The sequence below is a fragment of the Hemiscyllium ocellatum genome, chromosome 1, assembly GCF_020745735.1.
Source record: "Hemiscyllium ocellatum isolate sHemOce1 chromosome 1, sHemOce1.pat.X.cur, whole genome shotgun sequence".
Classification (NCBI taxonomy): domain Eukaryota; kingdom Metazoa; phylum Chordata; class Chondrichthyes; order Orectolobiformes; family Hemiscylliidae; genus Hemiscyllium; species Hemiscyllium ocellatum.
Genome location: NC_083401.1, coordinates 112,186,229 through 112,207,721, shown reverse-complemented (window position 1 = coordinate 112,207,721; position 21,493 = coordinate 112,186,229). Strand labels below are relative to the sequence as shown.

The 21,493-nt window shown below is 36.7% G+C and overlaps 1 protein-coding gene across 3 annotated transcripts in view; it reads left to right on the top strand.

Annotated features, from left to right (window-relative positions):
* Window positions 1-21,493, top strand: part of pcdh7b (protocadherin 7b) — a 381,205-nt gene that overhangs the window by 31,729 nt on the left and 327,983 nt on the right. The window contains exon 2 of one of the 3 annotated variants that reach the window (XM_060825076.1): window positions 6,580-7,266. The exons of the other annotated variants lie outside the window; for them this stretch is intronic. Coding sequence (XP_060681059.1) covers window positions 6,580-6,627 — 48 coding nt within the window. The 3' untranslated portion in view covers window positions 6,628-7,266. Of the gene's footprint in view, window positions 1-6,579; window positions 7,267-21,493 lie in introns of those variants that run through there. 3 annotated transcript variants of the gene reach the window in all.

Below are 21,493 nucleotides of genomic sequence, written 5' to 3'. Positions count from 1 at the left end.
GTTATTTAAATTTGGTCTGTCATCATGTGTATTCATCATTAGCCTTCATGAAACTTATTGTACTTTTTGAAGTTGGTTTAGGAAAGACTCTATACAGTAAGTGTAAAAAAAAACGGAAAAACATGACAACCGTATACCCACGCCCACAATCACACAAAACTCATTCATTTATGGTTGACGTTGTGCAGTGATACAACCTTAGTAAAGTTCATTCTGTATTCGAGATTGATTTTCAACTCCTGAGTGCTTCCTTTAGGTAGGGTTTCCATTCCACAGAATGAAGTTCCAGTTTTGAATCTGATATTGAATTATTTATCTGCATAAAGTTATAAGTAATGCAAATGTTCTAAATATTTGATTTCAGATAATTTATAGACATCTTTATATTTTCAAATGAAGTTATCAAGGTATGTCTAATAATGGTAAAATTATTCCTGTATAATAATTTTGCTGAGTGGTCAGCTGTGTATGTTTTTACATTGCAGTTATATCCTAATCATGTCAGTTTGCTGTATCTAAAATTAACTCAACGGTGAACACAATGTTTCAAACTGATTGTAAACTGAACAGACAGTAATTATCACCAATAATTTAAGAAATTAAGAGGTTTGCAGCATATAATAGTTTTTATGCTTATTATTGTTTATGATGTAATTACTGATTAATCACAAGATACGAACAAGATGCAAAATTCTTAATCATCTGAGAGTGATGGCGAACACACTCGGTGGAATGTGGAATGGAATTTTGACACTCATGAGGAACATGTCACATGTATCTGTGATCTCAGCAATTGCTAAGATAGCATTTTAAACTAGCATTACAATTGGCCCAATTCCATAATTATTCAATATAATGTGCAACTAGTCTAATGGCTTTGTTGAATTACAGATTTTTAAAACTCTATTGAGGTTGTGAAGCTAATTTTTTTGTGTGTAAATCTGAGACTACCTGAAAGAGGTATCAGGTTTTCAATTAGTCTTTCATGGATATTACTCAGTTCTGCTCACAGTACTCTCAAGCAAAATTAAACCAGGTATATACAAGAAGGCATTTTAATCTTGTAGAATGTCAGTATAATAACAATATTTTTTCAATATAGTTAAATATTAACTGGTGCAATCGGTAAGAAGAAAAGTTGAACTTGGATCGAAAGGATTAGGGTTACAGATATAAAAATTGCAAAATGTTGTGATGCAGATTAATAAAGCCATGAAAATATAAGCAACCCAAACACAGAGAATTCATTTCTGGAGTGATAGAATTGAAAAAAAAGGATATTGCTTTAACTCTATGTAATCTTGGTTAGATCATACTTAAGAGAATGGTACACGGTTTTGGTTTGCATAAACAGACCACCCACTCAGTTGGTTTGCATGTAAAGGGGAGCCTGTAAACATTTCTGGCTGGCATTCCCTATGTCCTCAGTTGACCCTGCCTGTAATTTTAGGTTGGAAAGATTGGGCTTAGAATTGGGTTCAGCTTGCCTTTGCTGCAATTAAAACCCTTAAGAAGCCTTTTGAAGGCACGTTCCTGCCCTCACCTCAGTGTTGAGGCTGATGGGGGGAGCCCATATATAACCCTTACTTGGACTTTGGAGGGAGGATACATACCTGCCTCAAGGCATTCCACCTGGGACATACCCCAAAAGGTTCTCTCCTTTCCCTTAGCCTACTCATCAAGATCTCCACCTTCCAGGCTGCTCCTTTCCTCAACCTTTCTGCATTCTTGACTCAGAAATGAATATGCAGCTCTCTGTTCTGGAATGTTCCTATTTTCCTATCCCATACTGGTCCCAAATGGGAATTATTTTTGGTTGAGCTTTGAAATTAAGTGTTAACTTAGCAGGAATGTCATGGCTATGTCTGAGTACTTTCTAATACTAAGCATCTAACAATGACCAAGAGCTGAGTCCCTAAGTGACCATTCCCTTTTCATTTGAAGATAGTGGGTCAAATTATAGTTCCTTTACCAAGTTCTCAGCTGAACTCAGCAACCGTTTGTTTAAACTACAGTTTGCTGAATACTTGGACTAGCTTTGGTAGGCATTGCTATTCTACTCTGCAGTCTTGGATTTTAATTGAAATGGAATTCTGGCTCATTCCATTTTGTGCATTTTTAAAAATACTTTTCTACCCCCTTATAATGCTGCCACTATCAAATTGGTAAAATAAGGAAAGTGATTTATAATACTGCTTACTGAGAGATTAAATGCATGCTTATGAGCTTTGCCTTGAAAATTAGTCGGTTTTGTTGTATATATCTCAGTTCTGCAACAAATGGCATCTGAAGTACAACTTGCAAAACAAGCAGTTTGGCACATGCCAACAGTTTTTATAACTTTCCTTCAAAAAACATGTTGAATTAGCAGTCTACTTTATGATTTAACTTTTTGCTTCTTTCTTGTACTGAGTTACTACAATGTTGTTACCAGTATATCTTCCTGAAACATGCTCGGAGTGGAATAGAAACAAAATTTCAATGTTATGTATGAGCCAGAAATGTTTTAAAATGTTTTGAATAGCAGGCTTAGGTATTTGGACGTACTCATACAATATGCAAATTTGGCATTTGTTAGAACAAAGTGGAATTGTAAAATATTTGTAAAAGGTGGGTTAATAAATAAATGACTAGTATATAGTAAAGAAAGTTTTAAATTCTAGAGGAATCCAAGTGAAATAATATTTTACTTTGATGCATTGGTAGTGACTGCAATACTAATTAACAGAACTTGATGATATTTACAATAAACATCCTTTGTGTGACTTCATTGATAGAGACAAACCAACCTGAGATCATGGATCGAATTTTGAAATCAGCATGTGCCACTTAGATGACCAAGGTATATGTCTGACTTGTTTTGGATGAAATGTGAAATCACAAAATATGTCTTTATTCATTTCCATCATCTTGTAGCTCTCTTTCTTGTCAGAGTGAGGAGGTAATAAGCAGGAAGCTGCTATTGGGAACAGTTGGGGATGGTCCTCCACATTTGGAATGGGGACAAACCGGTGATTGGGAATAGGTTGATTGGGAAAGCTGGAAGGGAAATTAGCAAGCGCTAGCGGGTGGAGGTTTGCAGCTGATGCTTTTGGAGATTGGGGAGGCTATTGGTTTTCTTGAGTGTCTTAGGCAGGGAGCCACTGTTGTTTATGGACTAAATGTTAATGCTGATTTAGGTTGTGTGGCCCTTTCACTGCTCACTTTCCTTAAATTTAGGAAAATATATTGGTTCTTGATTAAAATATGTGACCTGACATTGTTATTAAGTGACTTGATATTGTGATGCCCTGCAGTTTGGAATAATAAATGTGGTGCATTTTGGGATCATATTCTCCTGACATACATATTTAAATTCTCCTACTGACACTCCCTTCTCCAAATGATTGAGTGGAGGTGGGATTGATACCAAGGCCTTAGCTTCTCAGCTGTATTGATCTCACATATATTTTGAGATATAACACATGCATACGATACATTCACTCAGGCTTTGGATTTCGTCAACATAGCAGGATATTAACCTTGTAAATGAGGCATTAAATCAAATAGCTTTACCATTTGCTGTGGTTATTTAAAGTGTTCATGATCTATTAGCCATTTTAGTAACTGAAAATTAATGATTGCCTGTGTAGTTATTTTGTCAGATACCTATGTGAAATACCCCAAGTGGGCAGTGCTAGACAGAAACTATAAAATTAACAGTTGCATCTTCTTTTTGGAAATATCTTACATCCCTAAAGATACAGGTAAATTTCTCAATTTGTCTTCCTTTAAGATATTGAATTTCCTCTGAATACAACTTTATTTGTTTTAAGTAGATTATATGAAGTGTAACTTGTTAGATAATTTGCTACTAATTACAGCTGTCATAATAAAGCAATAGTTTGTGACAATGTTATACTGTGAGCTTTATTTCCTAAAAGTAATTGTAATTCTGTTGACCACATCATAGAGTGACACAGTACAGAGGAGGGAGAGTAGTAGGTCCGTTGTGCCAGTGCTGTGTCTCTTTGTTAGAGACATTCGCTTCATCCTAATCCAGTTGCCATTCCCTTAGGCCCTATTGAATTTTTCTGTTCAACTGTTTATTGACTTCTCATGTTACTATTGAATCTTCTTGCATCACTCTTTCAGAAATTACATTTGAGATCATAACAATTCCCTTAAATATTTGTACTCCAACACTGAAAACTGTTTCTACCTTCTTACATACTCAGAAGAATCATTAATAATATTGAAATATGCCATGAAATCTCTTTGACAGTCAACAGTACAACCATAGCTTCTCCAGTCCTTCCGTGTAGCTGATATCCCTGGTCTGTGATATGTTTCTAGTAAATATATTCTTATCCCGTTTAATGTCTTAACATCGTCCTAAAATATAGTATCCAGAATTTAACAGAGTTGTCTAACTGAAGCCTAAGCAATGTTTCTGCCCCTCAGCCAATTTTATATCCATGGAGTGGCTGCCCTTTACTAATAGTGACTATGAAACTACTTTTTATGTTGCAGAAATGTCTGATTCATTGATGTCCTTTAGAGAATAAAATCCTGAACACATCTGGTAAATATTTTATTCTGAGCTGTAGCAAACTGGTTAAATCTGAAATGACCTAGCAAGTCATTATGTGAGCTTTACCAAATCACCATGACATGGTAATTTTCAGCAGTTAGTCCACTCCTATTTAAGAAAGCAGCTCATTACCATTTTCTGAACTTTAAAGAAAATTCAGTATTGTCAAAAAATGGTAATCTTATAATAATGCCCACATTCCACTGAATACAAAAAGAAGCAGAATTGAAAAGACAGAAGTGTGTTCAGTGTCAGTATTTCAGAAGCAAAATTTAGGTTGTGTATGGAAAGAACAAATAATCATATTTGATTCATAAGTCTGTATTTTTACAGTTGGAAAGTTATTCCGATCTCTTAATTTTTGTTATCATATGTATCTCTGATACCTTAGCCTTTGTTCTTTCTTATCTGTTTTCCCTTAGTTCATTTCCCCAGCACTTAGTTGATGTTCTCCCATATTCATTTGTCATGAAATGGCAAATTAATCTAGGCCATGACTCAGTGAATAATAACAATTTCAATCAAGAAGCACTTCTTTATGCATGCATCACATCTATTTAAACCTGATGCTATCATCACTGAGAGTTACCCTATTCCTATTTTAATCCAGGCAATATTGCTGCCACCTAACAAGATTGGGAGCTCCATTCAATGCTTTCCCTTCTTATCTGAACAACATTGATGCACTGCATTATTTAGTTTCCATTATCATTCTAACAACATTGTTTATTGGAGTTCAGTATAGCAGCAAAAATCAGAAAGACACAACGATTCACAACAGCTTGTGTCAGTGTATGTGTAATATTTAATAAATAGTTGAAAATTCAGAAGCTAGAATATAGTAAATTCTTTGTAGAAATTAAAACAGTTCAGATTTATTAAATCACAAAAGCAGTTTTTTTTTGGAATGCTGAAACTTTGACAGTTTTATTGCCAAAATTGTATGCTATCCTGAAATAAGAACAGAATACTGGAAATAATCAGCAATTTAGGCAGCAGCTGTGCAAATTTACAAATTTTGAGACACAGGAGTTCAACTGACTATAAATTATTTCTATTTCCGTTTCAACAAGCAATAATGAAGCACACAACCTATGAAGCCTAATTTTAACTTATTCAAAGCACATTCACTTGTGCTTTCAGTTAAAGTTGTGGCCCATACTGTATGCAGATATGCATTGAAGATTATTATGGTAATGTTCCAAATACACACTTGATACACAAAATCCTTTTGCATGGATTAGGATGTGCAAGTTGAATGCTAATTTTCTGGCTATCAAGTATGAAGAGGATATATACTTGCAATGTGTGAATATTTGCTCTTGGTGGTTATAGCCTGGACTCTTTTGGCAAACTGGCCCTAAAGACTAAAGTAATGTCTTTATTTTGGTGGAATTATTTGTACAACCAATGGCTAATTATTTGGAATTTAATCTACACCTGTGACCAAACAAGGATTAAAAACAGGACTGGACCATTATATCACCAGCAGTCATTAAAGTGTCAAATAGTCCTCAATGATACAGGCTTGTTTGCATCACGTTATATCTCAAATGAATGAAAAAAAAAGAAGGTGGATCACAATAAAAGCAAAAAGTCCACAGGACAACAAAGAAGCCATCAAAGCACTGAATCAAAAAATACTTTGTTGGCCTGAATACATGATCGTCAAAACAACTATTTACTCCATGAGGGAATTAGTATGTCATCAGAGTCTGAACAGTCTGGTAAGTTTGAAATATAGTGTTTCTTTTAAAAAAAATCTCCCTGAGCAGTACATGTAGTTCAAAAGCATAGTTCATAATGTCTACTTTAATCAGCTTGCTAAATTGCGCTTGTAAAGTAATTAATTCACATGAATAGTATTTTCTGTCCATATTAATAAGTTGCAGTTGAACTATTTAAATTAATCTATGCCTCTGTGGCATTTTCAGACTTCATCATGTATTTCTACCAGAAGTTGAGTTCAAATCATTAATGAATTAAAATCTTTAATGTCTCCACAGATGAGTCATCTTCATCCAGATGTGCTGCATCTGTCCATGCGGCTATAAACACAGAAGGATATTGAGACCGGGCAAGAGATAACCAATATCAGTCATCGATACCATACTACCCAGGGTCACTGTACTGAAAATCGTTGGAGAGATCTTTCTTATTTTGCTCCATAGGGCTTTCAGCGCCCCACCATAATCCTCTGCAGGGCCTTCACTGGCTCGCACAATAGGAGTTGGAAATTACAACAGTTGTTAACCAGGGCATGCTGGAGAAGGGTATATAACTGTCATAAGAATATGCTGCCTGCTAAAGTCCCACTGTACTGAATTAGTGCACAACAAAATAATATACATTGATGGTATTTGCAGGTAAGCTCCTAGTAAATTGGCTCAACAAATTGGTGCCAAAATAATAAACCTTCTCCAGGCTACTCTAAGCTATTTTCTTTCACATTTGTACAGAAGTCTTTGATAACCCCAGAATCTTAGTGGAAAGCTAACATCCAATTCTTTGTAGCTCAGTTGGGTCTGATCCAAAGTATCAACCTGTGAGATAGCTTGAGTGTTAAAAGCTCTGAAAGCTGACAGTCAGTGCTTTGCACATCTGTGAACAGAAATGCACTGATCATACTAAACTGTCATGTAATTGAATGACAAAATGTTTTTCAGTCAGTATTTCACAATTATACTCTTTGTTCCAGTATTAACTACAGTAGTATGGTTATTCAGATATTACACAAGAGCCTTCACATTTTGTTACACTATTTTCTATTTATTTACAGTTACTGTCTCAGGTAGTAGTAAATATAGTAGACAGAAATATAGCTGATTTTACATACTAAATCAGTGTTTAGTTTACATGCGTTTCTGTTTCCTGAATTAAAAACATTTATTTATTATTTATATATGTATCTTCCAATTTTACCCTTTTCCCAACAGCACAAGTTTCCCAACCCATCTTGTATATATAATCGGCTTCTGCATGTGCTTGTTCATTTACCAAGGTGTGAAACTGAAAGTTCCAGGAATGTTCAGTCACATGTGACACTTCAATCCTGCGTGATCTTCTGTCATTAACATATTCATGGGAACTGTGCTTTGATATCTTCATTAGAACATATTTTTTTCCTACACATAAATATCACACTTGCATCACTTCCTTTTTTGCTTTTCAACATAATGCACTAGTTAAAGATATGCACAAGGTGTTTGCTGGGCATATTGTAAATGAACAGCGAAATGTCAGTCCTTAGGATAAGTGTAGAGTTCCCTCCAGATGCATCACTAATGATATGTGCATTTATGTTAATAAACATATTCAGTGAGTTATTTAAGAAAAGAGAATCCTTATTAATGGTTCATGAACACAAGCTGTAGTATTGACCAGACTACTTCCATCCCATGTCCTAAATCAGCTAGTCAGCAGTAGTTCTGCAGTTCAGAAACAGAAGAGAAGATCAACCAGATCTCCTGATCTACATTCAGTGACTATAGGTCTATTGTTTAACTTATATGGAAACAAGATGATTATCAGAATCAGCTGTGATGCTATTTACGTAAAATCTAGCCCTGAAGAATAGCTGCTCGGGCAAAATATTGGATCATATCACTAGGTGTAGAAATGTCTGCCCGTACAGATGCTGCCTTTTAGAAGGGAAGAATAAAAGTGTCAAAAAATACAGGAACAGAGGCTTGAATCACTCTAAGTTTAATCTCTTGGAGGTAATTAAACCACAGTTGGAAGTGTGACTTGCAACATTGAACATGCTAGGTAACTATTTGAAATTTGCAGCGTGACTTAGTTGGATTGCTTCCTCCCATAATTGATTTATTGCTATGCCTGATATTTGCAAAAGCAGTTTGGAAGGTACTTTTCATGTAACAATATGTCTGTATGTGGGCAGCAGGAATATTGCACTCTGGACATCCTGTGAACAAGACAATAACTCGCTTATTCCATTTACAGACTGAACTTACCTTCACTGTATTACCATATAAATATTCATCCACAGCTTTATGGAAAATGACAGAATCACAGAATTTCTGAAATACCTTGAAAAGAGTTTGAATAAATACATTTTTCTTGCAATAAAACTTCTGCCACTGTTCAGTGTATTATTTGAATCTTCAATCTATCAAACTCTTTCTTCTGCTTGATTCGGAAACCTAATTGATTAGGAATTCAAGCCATATCATAACTTTCTATAATGATATTTCAATTTCTAATGCACAAAGCAGTATCCTGTTTTTATGGTTTCCCATATTTTATGTTAAGCGAAGTACATTATTTCCACAGTCTAAGTCTGCTCAGTACTTTAGCCGCAAGCAGAATTTGCCTTTCAGAACCCTGAAAGTGTATTGTCATCTGTAAGAAGCAAGGAAGTTATATCCATAAGGAAGTAATAATAACTGGATGCTTATGAGTGTCTGGGATTTCATGGCTATTAATTTTGAATTTTTGATTGCACCATTGTTTTACAAATTCAAATATTGCCAGGACATATCTGAACTGTGATAAAAGGCTTCCTGTAAGACGAGACACATTTATCACAGTATAGTTTTTAAACACAGATTGAGAAAGCCAAGGAACCAGGTTAATTTCATGCAGCTAGAGAAACTTTTCAAATTTAAATTCATGTTAAAGTAAACATTGTTGTCTTTTCTTGTTATACAAAACAGCAAAATAATCCATGTGGAAAAAGTGCTCACCCTTTTGCATCTGTGCTGTTAGTACATTGGAATTGAATTAACATTTCATGTACAATAGCTATGCTTTATATTGTTGCACTAATTTATTCTTGAATCACATATTCATATATCTTCACCACTTAGTGAAATCCCAAACATAAATGATAAATTAACCTACCCAAAGGGAATAAGTTGGGTATGAGTCAAACACTTTGATTTACATCCTGTTTACATTTACTCTGCAATGAGGAGTAAACCAAGGTGAAATATGTATTGACCTGGCTTGACCTCACTGGATGGGTTAGGTTAATTTTGATGTTTCTTCTGTGCCACCAAGTACCTTATTTGCCCTGCTGACAAATGTGCTGCTATCAGTTTGAGTTATGCAGAATGTTGCAAATATCCAGATTATTTGGATGAATTGGGGCAAAGAGGGAGACTGTTGGGGGCAAAGAGGGAGACTGAACCCCTTTTATGATTTAGACTTACCTGGGTAATTTTGGTCACCTGCCAACAGACTGACCTGCCACTTTAAATTGCAGAGAGTGAGTGGCTATTGTGCATCCGCAGACATGAGATGATAGTGTAAAGCCAAAAGGAAAATTTGGGCTTTCCTTAGTCCACATAAATCCATGGAACAAATTTTCTTTTGTCCTGTTAAGAATAACCTACAATGTTCCGTTTAAGCACAAGTCCATGCCTGTCCCACTAACACAAAAAAAGGGTCAATGTTAAAATAATTGCACACCAAATGTCTCAATTTGCCATCGTAATGTTAATGGAGCATTTGGCAGTCAAAACTCTGCCTGTCCCTTAAAAGGAGTGTGCGCAGCTCTTCACTGATTGAGGAGTCACCTCATCTGAGTTGAAAGTCGTGTGTTCAAGTTCTACTTTTAATCTTGTATGTAACCTAGGCTGACACTTGTGTGTAGTATTTGGCTGGTGCTTCTTTGTTGAACGTGCCATGTCTAGGGGCCATTTTGAATTGCTAGTTCTTGTGGACAAAATAAAACCCATCACACTGTTTGAAGAAAAGCAAGAGTTCTACGAGTGAACCCTTTTAACCAATACCATGAGATAAAAAATATGAATGAGCTATAGTTTATGCAACCTTACTGTGCAAGTGCTAGTTGATCTATATTGTAACAGTGAAAATATTTTAAAATCACTTTGAGACATCTTGAGATTATGAAAAAAACTGCCAGAATGGTATCTTAAGAGAATCTTTATTTCCATAATATCATGATAGTAATGCATTTTCTTTACTATCCGAGAGCCTTTTGCCTAATTATAACATGTCCTAATTGGCATCAGACTCTATGGATCTGGAGAGCTAAACAGCAGTATGGTGAAATTTCTCTGTTCGCTATTGATGAGCAAGAATGAAAATCTGTATATTTCACCCTGCTATTCAGAAAGCCTGTGAGAGAAAAAAATAGAATCACAAGCCAGTTAATCTGTTGTCAAGAAATTGCTGGAGTCTATAATTAAGGAATACATTGAACACTTTCAACTATCAGAGAACAGATGAAGTCATGGAAGTTTCTGTGTAATTTAAAGTCTCTATTTCTACTAATTCTAGTCAAAGTAAACAAATTTGTAGCTCTGATTTGCTGAGCTGAATTTGAATGGCTCTGATGTAGAGCGAGCGGGCCAATAACAGTTAAACAAAAATTTGTTGTGCACCATCTGCAGTTAATTATAAATTATAGTCCTGAGTTAGTTCATTTCTACTGGGGATGATGATTGAAAGGCTGGAGATGACCTCAGTAGCCTTAGCTTGGGAATAGAAAAGGTTATCCATGGTCAGAATTCTAAATAATTATCCAAAGATTTCAGCTGGGAAGTGCATACATTTTCTGAAGAGGTAACTAAAACATTGGAAAAGAGGGTGCATGTGAATTTCTTCTATACAGATCTTCAAAAGACATTTGGTAAAGTTCCTTATTGGTTCCTTATAAGAGCCTGTTAACTAAAATTGATGCTTGTGGAATTTAAAACAATAATCGATCTGGACAGGAAACTGATGGAAGAGAAAAGCAAAACAACTGCATATGCTGGAAATCAGAAACAAAAACAGAAATTGCTGGAAAAAGTCAACAGGTCTGGCAGCATCTGTGGAGGGAAATCAGAGTTAACGTTTCAAGTTTAGTGAGAAGAGATCTAGTTCTAAAGAAAGGGAACTCGACTTAAAATTTTAACTCTGATTTATCTCCACAGATGCTGCCAGGCTTGCTGCCTTGTTCCGGCATTTTCTGTTTTTCCTTGTAATAGGTGAACAAAGACAGAGTAGGGATTTGCGAAGATCTGTGTTGGAATGTCAGCATTTCACTATTTATAATCACTTAGATTAGATTAGATTACATTAGATTAGATTACATACAGTGTGGAAACAGGCCCTTCGGCCCAACAAGTCCACACCGACCCGCCAAAGCGCAACCCACCCATTCCGCTACATTTAGCCCTTACCTAACACTACTGGCAATTTAGCATGGCCAATTCACCTGACCCGCACATCTTTGGACTGTGGGAGGAAACCGGAGCATCCAGAGGAAACCCACGCAGACACGGGGAGAACGTGCAAACTCCACACAGTCAGCCGCCTGAGTCGGGAATTGAACCCGGGTCTCAGGCGCTGTGAGACCGCAGTGCTAACCACTGTGCCACCGTGCCACCCACTGTGCCACCCACTTAGATAATGCAGTAGCTACAAATCCAAATTTACTGTCCTCAGAAATGTATTCTAATCAATCTGTTAAGAGATGTTTTACACAGGTGGGACTTGAATATGTGTTTCCGGGCTCAGAGGTAGAGACAGTACCACTACACCAGAGCAGAGGTACCTATGGATTATGTGGATGGGAAAAATGGCAGTACATGAGTTGTGTCCCAGATAAATGTGAAATTTATCTACTTTGAAACTAAAAAGGATAGCTTCAAAATTGGGAAAAACTGGAAACAGTGGATGTCCAAATAACCTAGGGGTTCCAGCTATGCAGATCTTTAAAGTGCCAAAAGATATGTCTTCCTACTTGGAAAACAACATTGAATGGGAGTGAGAGCATTTGTCTGTTGTGGCCAATAAATAATCAATCACATAGAATTATGTTTGAGATTCTTTCAAGAGAGTCTGTAAAAGAAAGATCTATTCCATTGGGATAAGTGTCACATAAACTCAGTTGAGGTCAGTGACATAACAATTTGAATAATTAGAGTAGTAGATAAGGTTTTAAACTAATGAAGGTCGGGTTGGACTCTAAGAATGGATAATTTCAAAAGCTGAAGTGCAATATTGAAACTGCAGAGCAGATTGGTGATTTTGGGAAAAATAAAAATGGAGTGAGCTGGAAAGGAACAGATATCATTACAAGTAATAGAGCATTAGTCATTAATTGATTTCAGGGATATAAAGAAATACAATAAAGGTGCAATATCTGAATATATAGTCATTTCTTCTATAATGTGATGGTTGTGTTCTTGTGCAACCTCACATTAGAAAAAAATCATGCTTTAGAAACAGTGCTTAAAGTGTTGGTACTGTAATCGAGTTATTGCTAACACACATTTTAAAAGTTTGCACTTAGAAACAGTGCTCTCAATTTGTCAATTGCATCACAGTGAATTTGTGTTGACAAAATGTGCATTATAACAGAACAAACTGTACAGAATTTGTCACAAAATAGTTGAACAAACAGCACAGATAGACCTCAGTAAGTTTGATCTAATACCTAATATCAGAGAGATGGTTGCAAAATGATCAATAATTGTAACTAATACATAATGTTTAGGAGCGATAGGCAATATAGAAAATGATAATAAATTGAAGTAAGAAATACCTTACTTTGAAAAATCAAGATATGGGGCTGAATTTACTGATCTTTTTGGCAAATGCTTTTTCAAGTGAGATTCAGGCCACCCAACCTGACACGGCCCATGTTGGTTTTCTCATGCCATTTTTCACTTTTTATCAAATTGTCATATACCTGGACTCTTTGGCATCCGTCTTGTAGAATTGCATGGCAGGTGAGGTAGATGTGCTTATCATCACTGGGATTTTGTGACATTCATGTCATTGGCACTAGTTTTAAAACTGAGCTCCACTTTAGGTGTTGCAAGTCAGGAACTTGCTTTTATACTGTGGTGTTCTGGTGATAACCCCAAATCAGTGGCCCTGAAAGGAACTTAGCATCTCAGTTCATTGACAGGGAACTGGAGATGTGTTAACAGATGGTGTGGTGGTAAAAAGAGACAAAAAAATTGTAGGTTTGATTTTTCCTGCTAACTGGTAAAGGAAGCCATACCATGAGATTTAGCCAGCTTGTACTGACGTAGTTGCCCAGGCCAATGCACGGTGGCCATTGAAGTGTAATGCAGCGAGAAGGTATTGATATTTTATGCTCCGCAAGATTAAGCACCATCACCTTTTCTATGATACCTCATGCTTGCTGACTCTAATCATGCCACTGCACACACTTCTCATGAACTACACCTTTCATTATTGCATGCATCATGTCTACTCAAAAGCTGTCATCTAACTCACCCCTCCGAACGGATCCCATTTTGACCCTTGCGTTTCCTCTTCACTCACTGGGGATACTTTATGACTTCTCTTACTTATGCATCACCACTAATTGCTATTTCATTTACTGACATCACTCTTAGTCCCTTTCTTTATCTCACTCCAGAAAAATATTGTCTCACTCCCTGGAACGCAGCACTCCAGCTCACATATCTGTAATCCCCAGACTGGCCTTACCTGACTTGCGGGACTGACCGTGACCCGCATTGTAATCAAACTAGCCCTGGACTGACAGTGGCAGTGCTCCCTGACTGGCTGTAGTACTTCTGAAACTACTAAAGTTTCTCCCCTTTGACTTCCACACGTGGCCGTTTGATTGAAGCACGTGTAGTGTGAATGCTATTTAAGCTGCTGGCACATGCTATAGGTGTGATATTGACTTTGGTATCTTACAGCAACATATCTATCCACTTGATGTTCGATGCTCTGAAATCTGACAGTCTGTCTGCTTCTCCCTTAGTGCTGAAAGGCAAAGAAAGTAATGCAGGCTGACAGCCCGTAAATTGACACTTTGGAGTCTATGCACTAAAAAGCAATGCAAGCCATAAAAGATGGCAACCTCCGAGTAAGTGCCAAGTCTGTGAGGTCTAAGAAATAAAGCTGCGTTGAAAGATGCATCATATGTAGTATTATGAAAAGAATGGGGATAAAGCAACTTGGCAGAAGCTTGCAAATCATTAGCATCCCTGAGCTCCAATGTAATGTCCTGAAGGAAGTAAAAGACAAAGAACTGCAGATGATGAAAATCAGAAACAAAACCAGAAATTTCTGGAAAACCTCAGCAGAATGGCAGCATCTGCAGAGCGAAAGCCAAGTTAATGTTTTTGATCCAGTGACCCTTCTTCAGAACTGAACACTTTATATATCCCCACAATGTAGGAATACTATGGTTTGTGGGTTGGAAATTAGAGATGGAAATAATGAGATGGAAATAAGATCATGGTCACTCAATAGTGAGATTATGAACTTGCTGTTTAAATCTTGAGGCCAAAATCAGAATTATTTTTCTCAGCTTGAGTGTCTTATTTTTAATTTGTTTCTGTATTCTCCCAACTTAACTTCCCACCATTATCCGTGCTACTCAAACGAGTGGTAAATTTTGTCCAGAGAACGCATTCACATGGAGCTAAAAAGAAAACATGGGCCAGAAAATATGGCTTTGAGGAGTTTGTTGAATTGAGTATAAATCAGAAAATTTGGGATGTGTGTAATAAAAATAATGCGGCAAACATGGAGTGAACTCTAATCTTCATATAGCTTGATCAAATTATATGTGCAGCAATTGTGTGGAGGATAAATTAATGGAATACTTTCAAGACAGTTTTGTAGGTTATGGTATTAAATAAATAACTAGGGAATATGCTATATTATACTTTGCACAGTGAACCATGGTTAATTAATAAACCTTTAGCAAAAGAGCTCAGAGGAAGAATGATCACAGTTCAGTAGTTGTATATTGAGAAGGATTTGGTTAAGTGAAACCAGAATCTTAATCCTGAATAAAGAATAAGACATTGGTATGAATGGTGAGTTGACTGAAATGAATTGGTCAATTGATTAAAATGTATAGTGGTAGAGAAAGGAGAAAGTGAGGTCTGCAGATGCTGGAGATCAGAGCTGAAAATGTGTTGCTGGAAAAGCGCAGCAGGTCAGGCAGCATCCAAGGAACAGGAAATTCGACGTTTCGGGCATAAGCCTGATACCTGATGAAGGGCTTATGCCTGAAACGTCGAATTTCCTGTTGCTTGGATGCTGCCTAACCTGCTGCACTTTTCCAGTAACACATTTTCAGCTAGTGGTAGAGAAACAATGAATAGAAGCATGGAGGGAAATGTCGAACTGTGATGAATAAGAAACCTTACAACCAAAAAAGAGAAAATGCTGGAAAATCTCAACAAGTCTGGCAGCATCTGTAAGGAGAGAAAAGAGCTGATGTTTCGAGTCTAACTGACCCTTTGTCAAAGCTAGTATCCGCAGTAATTTGCTTTTATTAAGAAACCTTACATATCGTGCTAGGTTAAAGGAAGTGGCACATATTGCCAAACATAGCAAGTAAGCTTGAGGATTGGGAAAGCTTTAAAATTCAACAAAGAGTGACAATTAATTTGTTGAAGAGACACAAAGAAAATAGAATGGGAGTAAATGAGCAAGAGATATGAAAGCAATTTAAAAAATACATTATTGGTGAAAAAAAATGACAAATTAATGAATACAAACATTCATGCCTTACAGGCAGAGACAATGGAAATGATAATGGGGAATAAGAAAGTGACAGAGATGTTGAGCATTATTTTTGCTACTAAGTTGAATTGGTCAAGTTAGGAAATTTCCCTTTCAGCGGATGTACCTTAAGGGAAAGGATCCTCTTACACACAATTTTAGCTCTGTGTTATGATACGAACAGGTCTGTGGAGGAAATTAGGAGGCAATCACAGATAAGTGAGCATCAAGGCAGATCATGCTAAAGTTCTATCTCCTTTCTCTGAGATTTCAACCCAGTTCAGTAAAAGGCTGTCAGACCCTCTAGTCCTTACCCATCCAAACACTCCCACTTCCTCCATGCCACTTACATAGCGTCCTACCTGGTATTGTTGTTGGACAGCCCTTAGGAACATGTGGAAACCAAAAATAAACTTCAGCAATCTAATGGAGCTCTCTTAGAGAAAAAAAAACTTCATGTAACCAGTTCAGAAAGATATTAATTCCCCACAAAGTTGGCATTCTATTCTAATAATAGGCAGAATTCTATTCAAACACCACATTAGAAATACTGAATCCATTCGTATGCCTTAACACTGTCAATCAAAATGTAAACCTGCCCCCGTCCCAGAAAAAATCTTAAACCTTTGACTCAGAAGGTGGTGAATTATTAGAAAATCCCACCCCTGAAGGCTGTGGATGTTTAGTCTTTGAGCTTATTTAAAGTTGAGGTTTATCAGTTTTTGATAGCAATGGTCTAAAAGATTATGGGGATAATGCGGGTAAAACTTATTGAACACTTCAGGTCAACTATGATTGCATTAAATGACTGATTGGACTCGATAGGCTGAATGACCTGCTCCTGTTCCAATGTTCTAGCATTTTCAAAGATGCATTGGCCTTGACATCCATAATTTATTGGATCTTAGATCAATCCCAGTGTACAGGATGAAAGCAAATGTAATGCATTACTCAAGAAAGAGGGAGAAAGAAAGCACAGGCACTAAATGCCAGTTAGTTTGACATCAGCAGCAGGACTCGTGCTAAAGTCTATTATTAAGAATGTCATAGTAAGGCACTTGGATTGGACAGAGAGAACACCAATTTAGGGAACGGTAATTGTGTTTGAGAAATTTAAAATAATCACATATTTTAACTTAAATGTTGGAATTTAATCGAGAGTATTTCTTGCAACTCCCTATGTAACCAGTAGATTGCTTTGTTGTTGCATTTGTGCAATGAGTGATTGTGGCATCATGGATACTTATGTATAAATGCCTACAACAAAACAGTTTGTAAATCATTGAACTAATAAAACATGGTTATCTATTAGGATTGACATATTCCAAAAAAAGTCACGAGTTTGTTGGTTTATTTTCCCATTAATTGCTCTGCAGGCAATTACTAAAATGTTGATTATTTTTTTCTCAGCAATACTGGTAACTTTGTATGGAAATTGTGATTTTACTTGCACATTAGAGGTTACAATATTCAAACCGTAGACATTGGAATTATTTTGCAGTGAAGCACTTGACATATTTGTCTGAAAATCTGCCTATTTTTACAGAATTGCTAACTCTTTCATATTAAACCAGTTAACACTTAAGTAATATGGCAGAGAAAGTGAAACTGTAATAAATAGTGTGGAACTCAATTACATAATTTCAGGGCCATGAACTTGGCATGCAATCTTTCTCACTGATAATTTTTCAACAAATGCAAAGGAGTAGTAGCAAGAATAAAAATAACTTTGTTTATCAGGAAAGTTTGACCGATTTGTAAAGAGTAATTAAATGTTTGTGTGCTGTTCAAATATATATTACGAGGATTAAAAAAAACTTGTTTAAATTTATACTTGGCTTACAACAGCAGTTTATAGGAATGTCCTGCCTAAAATAAGCTTTTTATTGGATAGAATTATGCAATTTGAATTCTCTTCGTATCAATCAACACTCATTAACTAACTTAACTGCTCCACTTTGATTAAAAACAGCTGGGCCACGACTGAAAAAGGGCATGAAGTGTAGTTTACTATTACTCTTTACCATGGTTCAGTACCATACGTCCCAAAATGTGATTAACTGTGTGCATGACAGGCTGCTGAAAATTCAAAATCCATCCATCAAGCTACAGGGAAGATAACTGCCACATTCCAGCTGAAGTTGCAATGCAGGGAGAAAACTGAAACACCACTTCATTATCCTTATTGTAAATAATAGGTCAAAAATGAAGTCAAAACCTGGTCCTGAACGCTCAAAATTTAAAGTGTCACACCCTGGGTAACATGCATTTTCTTGACAAGTTGGGAAGAAATTATGACATTTAAATTCCTCTCAGAATTGAAAAAAAAGTCTTAAATGATGGAAGAACTTTGTGTGCTTTATCAAGGCACAACATTTACAACTGTAATTAACTTCACTCAAAATAGTTTTCTTGGCATCTACAGTTACAGGGCAATGAGGGAAGATTTGGTTGGAATAGGCAGAAAGGAAGTTCGCACTTATATAATTATAGTACAATGATAGATTGCGTATTTGCAATGATAGAATATTTTTGTTGGTAGGCATGGTCAGGCTCTGTTGCACCTCTGAAACCAAACTGTTTATGCACAGAATGTAGCCAATTGCATCCAATTTGCATTAAAATAACAATGTTATGTGTATTACATCTTGATCAGATAGGCCAATATGCTGAGGAGTGGCAGATGGAATTTAATTTACTTAAATGTGAGGTGCTGCATTTTGGAAAAGCAAATCAGAGCAGGACTTATATACTTAATGGTAAGGTCGTATGGTGTGTTGCTGAACAAAGAAACTTTGGAGTGCAGGTTCACAGTTCGTTGAAAGTAGAGTCACAGGTAGATGGGATAGTAAAGAAGGCGTTTGGTATGCATTCCTTTATTGGTCGGAGTATTGAGTGTAAGCGTTAGAAGGCCATGTTGCAGCTGTACAGAACATTGGTTAGGCCTTGTTTGGAATATTGCATGCAGTCTTGGTCTCCTTCCTATCAGAAGGATATTGTGAAACTTGAAAGGGTTCAGAAAAGATTTACAGGGATGTTGCCAGGGTTGGAGGATTTGAGCTATATAGCTAAGCTGAATAGGCTGGGGCTGTTTTCTCTGGAGCGTCAGAGGCTGAAGGGTGACCTTATAGAGTTTTATAAAATCATGAGGGGCATGGATAGGATATATAGATAAGGTCTTTTCCCTGGGGTGGGGGAGTCCAGAACTAGAGGGCATAGGCTTCAGGTGAGAGGGGCAAAATATAAAAGAGACCTAAGGGGCAACTTTTTCATGCAGAGATAGTGCGTGCACAGAATGAGCTGTCTGAGGAAGTGGTGGAGGCTGGTACAATTGCAACATTTAAAATGCATCTGGGTGGGTACGTGAATAGGAAAGATTTAGACGGTTGGGGTCAAGTGCTAGCCAATGGAACTAGAATAGGTTAGGATATCTTTTTGGCATAGATGAGTTGGACCAAAGGGTTTGTTTCCGTGCTGTACATCTCGATGACTCTAATGGTTACTCTTCAAAGAAAATGAACCAATCAATTTTGTTTCAAATATAGAAATTGGAGCATATCTTAGCCTTCTGTTTGAACAAATCCTGATTAAAGTGGAAAAGGAAGAGTTTTTTTTCCTGTTAGTTTTGATTTGTATCTTTTTGTGTCACAGTGTTGCAGATTATGATCTGTTAGTTGCGTTACGTGAGGCAACCTGTTAATGCTTGTTATAAACACCTGCAAAATAAAGTGAACACTTAAATCAATAAATGTTATTCTATTAGGGGTGGATCTCCTCAGATTCTCTTCAGCTTTGCCCCTTTAATCAATTTGACATTATAACAACTAAGTAGGAGAAAGTCAGAGGAATTTCACCCCAGTACTCTCTTTTAAGAAAGATTTCCAATTATTTTTGTTTATCTACACAGAGGCTGTGAGGCTATAAATTAGTTCTGTTGCTTCTTGAAAGAATAAATTACTACTTAACAGTCTGCCCATCTGTGATATTGCAGTAAAACATTCTAATAATTTACCTTCATATTAAAAGCAAAATAAGGTGGCAGCATTTACTGAGATATACTCCCACCAATTTTAAATGTTCTGCCTCCGATATTTGGCTCACATCATAAGGTCTTCAATTTTTACAGCCTTGCAAGTTACTACCATGGAATTAGATACTAGGCATGACAGATATGCTATCAGAGGAATGCCTAACACTGATTTATCTGACAGAACATCTGAAATAATTTTGTAAATTAAGCAGGTCGTAGAGCCGTAGAGAAGTACAGCATGGAAACAGACCCTTTGGTACAACTTGTCCATGCTGACCAGGTATCTTAACCTAATCTAGTCCATTTGTCAGCATTTGATCCATATCCCTTTAAACACTTCCTATTCATATACCCATCGAGATGCTTTCTAAATGTTGTCATTGTACCAGCCTCCACCCCATCTTCTGGCAGCTTGTTCCATGCAAGTGCCACCGTCTGCATGAGAAAGTTGTTCCTTAGAACCCCTTTATATCTTTCCCCTCTCACCCTAAATTATGCCCTCCAGTTCTGGACTCCCCCACACCAGGGTAAAGACTTTGTCTATTTATCCTATTCATGCCCCTTATGATGTTATAAACCTCGAGAAGGTCACCACTCAGCCTCTGACGCTCCAGGGAAAACAGCCCCAGCCTATTCAGCCTCTTCCTGTAGCTCAGAACCCCGAACTTTTGCATCATCCTTGTAAATCTTTTCTGAACCCAACCTCACCTCAGACAACAGAAAAAATAATTTTGATTTGATTTATTAATCTCAAGTGTACCGAGATACAGTGAAATGTGTCGTCTTATGTGCTTTACAGACAGATTGTACTAAACAAGTGCATCAGGGTTACATAACAGAGTGCAGGATGCAATGTTACAGCTGCCAAGAAAGTGCAGAGAGATCAACATTTAAGATGTCCATTCAAAAGTCTGATAGCAGCAGGAAAGAAGCTTTTCTTGATTCTGTTTGTATGTGTAAGTCTGGTAGCATCTGTGGAGAGAGAAACAGAATTAACACTTTGAGTTAGATTTGATTCTTATTCAGAACAGTCCTGAAGAAGAGTAGTACCTGACTTGAAATGTTAACTCTGTTTCTCGCTCCAGCCCTTTCTGATTTCTTTCAGATTCCCAGCTTCTCAGCATTTGACTTTTATCTGAGGTAATTTAATGTAAGATGAAAAGCTACAGCCTGATTTCAGTTATGCATGCTTTGAGTTATTGGTATTTGATAATCATACAATTTAGTTGTAATAGTTTATCGCCTTATACTGATTGTTGAAACAAACAGTTTTGATCAATTTTATGGTGCCTTATTTTGTATCATCACAATGGTTTCAAATGCCACAATCAATTTTGCACTCTATAGATTTTTACAGTATAAATTAGAGTAAAGTTGTTATAACATATTTCTGTGCACAATGAAGG